The sequence below is a fragment of the Notothenia coriiceps genome, unplaced genomic scaffold, assembly GCF_000735185.1.
Source record: "Notothenia coriiceps isolate Sejong01 unplaced genomic scaffold, NC01 NC01_scaffold00036314, whole genome shotgun sequence".
In the NCBI taxonomy this organism is placed as follows: Eukaryota; Metazoa; Chordata; class Actinopteri; order Perciformes; family Nototheniidae; genus Notothenia; species Notothenia coriiceps.
The window spans coordinates 1-7,825 of NW_011369015.1; the positions used below are offsets into that span (position 1 = coordinate 1).

Here is a 7,825-nt window from a genome sequence, read left to right on the forward strand (position 1 = left end):
TAATTGATTGTGGATTTTGTATCCAGTTTTCACTTTATGTATCTTTATACAATGTTTACTACTTTGCTTATGAGGACAGACAGCCTTATTTACAGATTCTTGAAATTCAATTGTAATTTCATTTGTAAATAGTTACATTCATGTGGATTTATCCAGTTTGCACATTTGTATGCATGCACTTATAGGTGCATTTGTTGTTGTTGAAGGCCTGGCTGTTACAGTCTTTATTTACACTATTTTGTTGTAGGCCTACTGGCCTAGATGTTTATGCAGTTCTAAAGCACCTTGGCTTTGTTCTGAATGCACTTTGTTGTAGTTATCCTACAGAGAAAATAAAATGCACTTGACTTGGAATTAATGTACTGTATGCATTCAAAAGTGCTGAATAAATGTTTTATGGACCCATAATAGTGATTATTATTTAAGTTAAGTTTTGCCATAATCATTTATTTTTCCATAATCAGGCAGCTGAACAACATTGGTAAAAAATGTATACATTATATATATATATATTTCTATTAATCATTTTCGGCCTTTCGGCATTCGGTTTTCGGCCAACCGTTTCCTATTTTCGGTATCGGTTTCGGCCAAGAATTTCCCATTCGGTGCACCCCTAGCTAGTACAGAGCAAATTAAACGTGTTACCGGGGTGAAAAGGGTGTTACATTTACTTAATTATGAATGTTGTTACATCAAGGCTGAACATTTGGATGAGATCCAACGGTCAAAAATGTTTTTTCCCTCCCAGAGCTACCAGCGCAGCGCTCCCCAGATCTGGCGCCCTAGGCGACTGCCTATGCCAGAAATTGGCCCTGCCTAGTACATACAGTGGCAATGTCTCAAGATTTAGCAAAAATACACCTTTATTGAACATACAGTAACACAAATACTACAAATCCACATAACAAACAATGAAAAAGGGTCACCACTTATTATTATTTTAAGAAAAAAAAAAAAAGTAAAGAAAAACTTTTCTTTTTTTGGGTACCTGGCTGGTGCCCCCTAGCAGTGGCGCTCATATTTCAGCAGCGGCGCTGCGCCGCCACTATTTGTATATAGGGGAAACACTGCATACTATTAACAAAGTGTGCCATACAGACATTCTATAACAAATATGCCATACAGACTTACTATTAGCCAAATAAAGGTATTATTAACAAGTATTTATATTAGGCAAACACTTTTTGCAATTTCATTGGAAATTGCTTGTTTTGTCTAGCTACCGTCCAAAACTGAAGATATTCAGTCAATTGTAACTTAATGACAAGTGTTAAACTTATCTTAACTTGATAAACTCAGTGATTAGGTGATAAAGGAAAATATAAGATGAGTTGTCCTGTTGCATTTACTCAAGAGTGCAAGGCTGGATTACCAAGCAGGCAAATGATATGCGCCGTATAGCTACCGCCTTTTGAATGGCTTCATACTTAGGGTCTGTGATGTAGAGGGGCCGTGTGTTCAGATGAAGGGTATTTCTTCTTAAAGAAATATGTGGAAATACTGCAAACCTGAAGTAGGACACTGAATCACTTCACATATCTTGATTGTTCAATATTTGTATGTGTCAATTGAATAATGCTCTGAATAGATTTTCATGCTAATGTCAATATTTGTTCAGTGGATTGGCATAACTGTATCTCGATATGGTAAAACCAATAAAGAGTTTCAACTTTGTTTTCTTTTATGATCAATTCAGACAAATAAATACCACTTTATACTTTATTGCCAACTTAATATTATGCTAATTTATACTTGTAGGCTACTGTAATTTTTTATTAACATTTTCTTTCTTTCTTCTCTTTAAAAATTGGACCAATGAGTCAGGCTGATTACAGTTCAGAATTCCCAAAGAAGGTGTAACATGTATCTACGAGGGCTGCTCGATTATGGCAAAAGTCATAATCTCGATTATTTGGGTTAATGATTGATATCACAATTATTAAAAATGATAATCCATTTACTTTGAAAACATCAATTTATTGAAAAATAATGTGAACAGTATGTTTTTAACAGTTGATTACCCTGAACTTTAAGTACAATTCAACTGAAAAACAATACATATTTTTTTTTTAAATAAAATAAATAATAGGTTTTATTTCGATTATGTTGTTTTCATAATCGTTGCAAGCCAAAATCGTAATTGCGATTAAAATATGATTAATTGAGCAGCCCTATATCTATCATGACCATAGATCATGACGTGAAATGGAGAAGGAGCTAGATCAATATGTTCCATACTGTATTAATGTAATGCACTTCTTTCTGCAATGCATGCCTGAGGTTTTAGTGAAGCACTTGATCCGCTTTTTTCTAGCAGCCTGAGCTTGAGGTGTTTATAACAAGCGCCGCAAGCTATAAAGAGAGGCAGAGAGAGAAGGGGCAGGGGCGGGGGGATGGGTAACAAGGAACCAATGAAATTAGGGTGGGTTCATGACTGCCAGCCAATCAGAGACCAGTCACCTTTCACCTCAAAACCTGCAATGTGCCACTAAAACCCTGTAGTGATATTTACAGTCTCTGTCCACCTGCCTAACGTTAATACACAATACTGTTTCTACACAATATTATTCAAACTATCCACCAGAATGTAAGTGAACAGTCATTACGTCAGTGTCGTTCATGTGCGATAATCTCTCTCCCGTCGGACTTTAAACTTCAATGAATCATTAAACTTCCCTGTGCATTTAACACTCTTGTGCTAACTTTTGGAACACACAACGTTCACTTCTCCCTACCAAAGTCTACTCCAGTAGTGACAGAACTGAAAGGTCATTGTGGCACCGTTACAATGGCAAGTAAAAGTCAACCAGGGAGACAACTTGTACAGAGTCCTTAAAAAGTATCTTGAGTAGCCTACATAGTGAAGTAAAGCCAGGCGTCGCGAGCAGCACTTAAAGTTAAACCCTCTTTTCATTGACAACAAACTGACATTACTCTGAGCAGAAGACCCAACCTGACTTTCAATACCATTCAATGCATGTTTCTTATGTTACACGTGTACATTTCTGTAAAACATGTGGTATACACAATTGTAAACACATTTTAATTAATATATTAATACACTAACATTAAGTAGATTATTGAGGGACTTCCCACCTGTTAGCAGCTCATCTCCCCGGCTTCTTGTTCCATTCTGACCACGCGCACCTAGACTGTTTAAAAAACATACAATTTCCGGGCCGAAGGTTTCAAAATAAAATAAGTCCATAACTTTCTCAACAGTAAACTATGAAAGGGCTACAGTAAACGAGTGTATTTTTAAATAGTATTTCATTAGAAATATTCTGAAGTCTACTTTTATACAACTGTTGTCTTCCTATATTGTCTTTTCATATTGTAGCGATTGCGGTTTGTTTTTAGAACTCTTAATTTGAAAAGGGAAAATTGCCTTATTTCCGCTCATAATACATGTAAAGTAGAGTCGAACATAGTATAATGTTTAAGAAGGTATCTTTAAAAATACGTATTATATCTTTAAAATATAGATTAACTTTAAAAAATCACCTATTGTATGACTGCATGACACGATGCAACTTTTGTTGTGTAATAACCATGGTAATAACCAGTAATTGAAGGTCATAGTGTTTCCTGTTGACTCTGGGGCAGGAAGTCACACTCTGATTTAGAGTGGCCGAGAAGTCATATTTAACCTGGAGGAAAGTAACCTTTACACTTTGAAAAGTACATCATTTGCTTATTACACATTTGAAGTGTAGAGCAGTGGAAGCTGTTACCATGGATACTGGTAGTGCATTCAACTGAATGGAACATAAAAAAGGACATTTCATTATTTGTAATTTTAAGAAAATCAGTGAATAATCATTAACATGCAAATGAACCACTCAATTATGCAGTAACACCATATGTATATTTTAATAATAACAAGGTGTAAAAACAAAACAATAAATTAAGACTGATAATTACAGAACATTTAGTATAAAAAAGAACTATATGTGAACATTTACAGTGACATTGACATTTAGATTGTTTTTAATATGTACAGTTTCTTTTTTTTCATTAACTGTTCCAGATTTGAGCTATATGAGATGTGTCTATTCAATAAATGAAGACATACGAAATGATAAGGTCTTTCAAAATGAGACAAAGTAAGAACAGAATAGTGACAACATAAATTAAAGGAATGTTTACAGTGCACACATAAGTAGAATACAATTTAAATGCAGGTGTGAAACATGTCAACTCCTAAATAAAACCACATACAGAACCAACAAAGGAATTGTATAGTTGCTAATTTATAGTGTAATGTTGTTGACGTGCTGATAAAGATAGTTAATTCACATATGTTCAACCCCTTCAAAAAGTAAACTGTAACTACAGATCTATGTGTTAAAGTGTCACCACGAACACATAAGCTTTACCTCCTTAAAATGCAATGTACCACATTAAACTCTGTGGAAGATGCTTTGATAGAATCATTTGTACTTAGAGAACTATTATGACAAAAATAAGACAGTAATAATACATATTGAGACCTTCTTCATTCCAAATGTGCGTGAGTTGTCTATGCATTAAGAGTATCATAACAACAAGACTGATGTTTTCAGAAGGCTCTCATTTACAGTGACTTCAATTTTGTTCTTCAAGCTACGGAAGCCCGAAAAAGGCAATTAAGAAAATTAATTATTTTAGTTTTTTAAGTCGGATACAAAAATGAATGTACTTTGTTTATGACCTTAGAATAGGTGAAGATTTTTTTTTCAGGAAAAACTTTATAGGATTCATGATTGTTGTTTATCTGTGAAACTGGTAGAAAATTTTTTTGACAATCATTTTTTTTTTAAGTTCAAACAATTGTTAAATTGCATTTTGTTAGTATTTAAAAACATTATGCAAAATAAAATGGCAAAATGTTTCACAAATGGATTTTTTTAAATAGGAACTTGATACGGCCATTCTGGCAAAACCTTTTTTTCTAACAAATTCCCTAATTATTTTTTTAAGAAATAATTTTTTAACCATACCTTTTTTCATCAGGTTATCAAGTCATAAACACAATTAAGATCGGACAAAGAAAATGTGTAACTACATTTGTTTTCTTATTTGCCTCTCAGGGCTTCTGTATAAAGCACTTAATGACAAATTCACATATATAAGACTAGATTTATTCCCATCTTTCAAGTTTTTCTCACCTAAATATTATTTTATTCCTGGCTTCTCAGACGTTTCTAGGTGAAAAGTGTTCAGCTGGGGCAGAAGGAGCAGTGTACCCCCCCAGTCAGGTCTGTGACGGCCCCTTCCCTGACGAGCTTCTGGAGGAGCTGGGTCTCCCGGTCCACGTTGTGAGTGGTCTGCCGCAGCATGGCGCTCATGGGCAGCTGGTCGAAGTAGTGCAGCGGCGCCCCCTGCTGGGAGAGGTTGTAGCCGAAGCCTGCCAGGCTCACCTCGTCACACAGCAGGCTGGCCAAGTTCAGTGCAGATACCCCCATGGTGGGCACATTCTGCAGAAAACCACCATGTTATTTTTCACGCGTTTCTATGAGTGTATATCTGCAGGGCTACACAATTAATCAACATTTTATAAACTTTAAAATCCCAATAGATTAGAGCAGGAATGAGTCCTAAACCAGGAAATGAGAAAGAATCTCAGTTTACTTTATGATCATTTTAGTATATTTCTTAATGATAATGTGGATAGTGTTTAAAGAATATACATTCCCTCATCATACTGATATCGCTTTTTCATTCCATGTTTTATTAACTTCTTATGTTTGTATAAATATTTGTTACTTTATTTTATCTTGTAATCGCAAATTATTAGTTTCTTTTTAATATTTTATTTCTATTTCTTTTAGCGTTTATTGGACATTTGATTTACTTCTGATGGTGACAAAAATATATTTATTTTTTCACATGTTATTTATTTTACTTCTTATGTTTATATAAATGATTCTATTTGATCACAAATTGTTTCTTTAATTTCTTATGTTTATATAATTATCTTTTAATTTATTTCATTCTTCCTTCAAACCCAATTTCCTCCCAGATAAAAACAAGTATTCTGATTGTTTCTGATATGTGCAACTGCAATATTAGTCTAAATAATTGCAATTAGTTATGTTTTCCAAATGGTTCACCCCTATATATCTGTGTGTCTGGCGGTAGCTATTCTCACATACTACTGGATCAATAAACCAATATTTTGTGAGCTTATACCACCATTGACTGCTGAACTCTATCTTGTTTTAGCCAACCAGTAGGGGGCGCACGAGATCCACAACAATTTCAGTAACAGAAAAGACATTTCTAGCAACAAGCTAAGCTAAAAGAAAAAGCCACCTTTTTTAGACCACAAGTGAAATGTGTCGAACAGTTTGGTCTCATTTTGAAATGGAGTATATTTAGGGTACTAAACCACAATAGTGGCGATTACAGAGGGTGGACCTGGTTTAATCAGTGTTAGATTAGTGATGCAAGACCAAACACAGACTGTGGAAACAGGTTCAATGCAGAGGAAGTTAGAGGACATAATGTTTAATCTGCAGGAACATAAAAGACTATACTCCTCGTTTAAAAGTGTGTCAACGAATTGATTTGACTGTTAAAGGGGCCCTATTATGCTTTTTGGTCTTCCCTTTTGTTGAGATCTCCATATCAGGTTGAATAATTAAAACAAAAGTTAGTTATAATCAAATATATTAATGTATAACCCACAATGAAAATGCTTCATATTTTATTATTTTCTATATTTACAGTATAAACAATACACAAATGGTTTATTAAGTTGAGTGTGTAAGGCCTATAATGATTTATGGGTTTCACTGATAAGGGAGAGACAGTTTCTTCCCTCTTCCCTCACAGCAGTACACAGGGAGGGGGGCTCCTGACTTAAGGACAAATACATTGAGGCCCCAAAAAGGTGGTTATGTCATAGCAGAGAATAATATTTTGCAAGTCCTGCAGAGTAGGGGTCATGTCCTTTTTACACAAACATGGCTATGGAGGAGGTGTCTTTAGGTTTTTATATCCTGTTTTTGAGCATAAATACACTGGCGGAGAGGGAGCAAACTGGAGAGAGAGGGGGGGGTTCCCCTGGTATACTCTCTCCCGGTAAAAGCTCTGTCCCTCAGAGCTGGGTTTTTGCTCTCGGTAAGGTTCTCTCTAACTTGGTAAATATTGCTTAAATCTCTGTGTATTGAATGCTGAGGGAATGGTTTAGATGAAAGTTTTGAACGGAATTGTTAAACCTACCATTCTTAAATGTGTTGGAATTAATAATATTAATAATAATAAATTTGATTTATAAAGCACCTTTCATTGGTCACAGCAATCCCAAGGTGCTACAGGAGGCATAATAAAAACAAACAAAATAAACAAAAGTTTAATCAAAAGCTTTTTTAAAAAGAAAGGTTTTTAAGCCTTTCTGGAAGGCGTCAGTGGTCTGTGGAGTCCTCAGGTGGTCTGGGAGGGAATTCCACAGACGAGGAGCAGCTGCACAGAAAGCCCGATCCCCCATTGTGCGGAGTTTGTTCCTCGGGGGGCGAAGCCAATGGTTAGTTGTGGAACGGAGGTTTCGTGTGGAGGTTTGAGATGTGAGAAGTTCCTTCAGGTATGGAGGAGCGTTCCCGTGGATGCATTGATGGGTCAGTAGTGCGATCTTGTATTCGATCCTGAATGAGAAAGGAAGCCAGTGGAGGGAATGAAGGACGGGTGTGATGTGGTTGTATTTTCTCACCCTCATCAGGATCCTAGCGGCACTGTTCTGTAGTTCTGTACATATTGGAGCTTCTGAAGGCTCCCGATAGGAGTCCCGATGAGGAGAGCGTTGCAGTAATTTAGCCTTGAGGAGACGAAGGCATGGACCAGT

General features: G+C 35.8%; 1 protein-coding gene across 1 annotated transcript; it reads right to left on the reverse strand.

Moving 5' to 3' along the window:
* Nucleotides 1-4,269: 4,269 nt before the first annotated feature.
* On the reverse strand, nt 4,270-7,196 carry LOC104963518 (lactosylceramide alpha-2,3-sialyltransferase-like). The gene is made up of 2 exons (XM_010792119.1): nt 6,934-7,196; nt 4,270-5,462 (listed from the first exon to the last, which is right to left on the reverse strand). The coding sequence occupies exon 2, from the start codon at nt 5,445-5,447 to the stop codon at nt 5,202-5,204; it is 246 nt and encodes an 81-aa protein (XP_010790421.1). The 5' UTR covers nt 5,448-5,462; nt 6,934-7,196; the 3' UTR covers nt 4,270-5,201.
* Between the last annotated feature and the right edge of the window lie 629 nt (nt 7,197-7,825).

Excerpts from the sequence above, each read along its gene's own strand:
- LOC104963518 (XM_010792119.1), bottom strand. The coding sequence starts at position 5,447 with ATGGGGGTATCTGCACTGAACTTGGCCAGCCTGCTGTGTGACGAGGTG.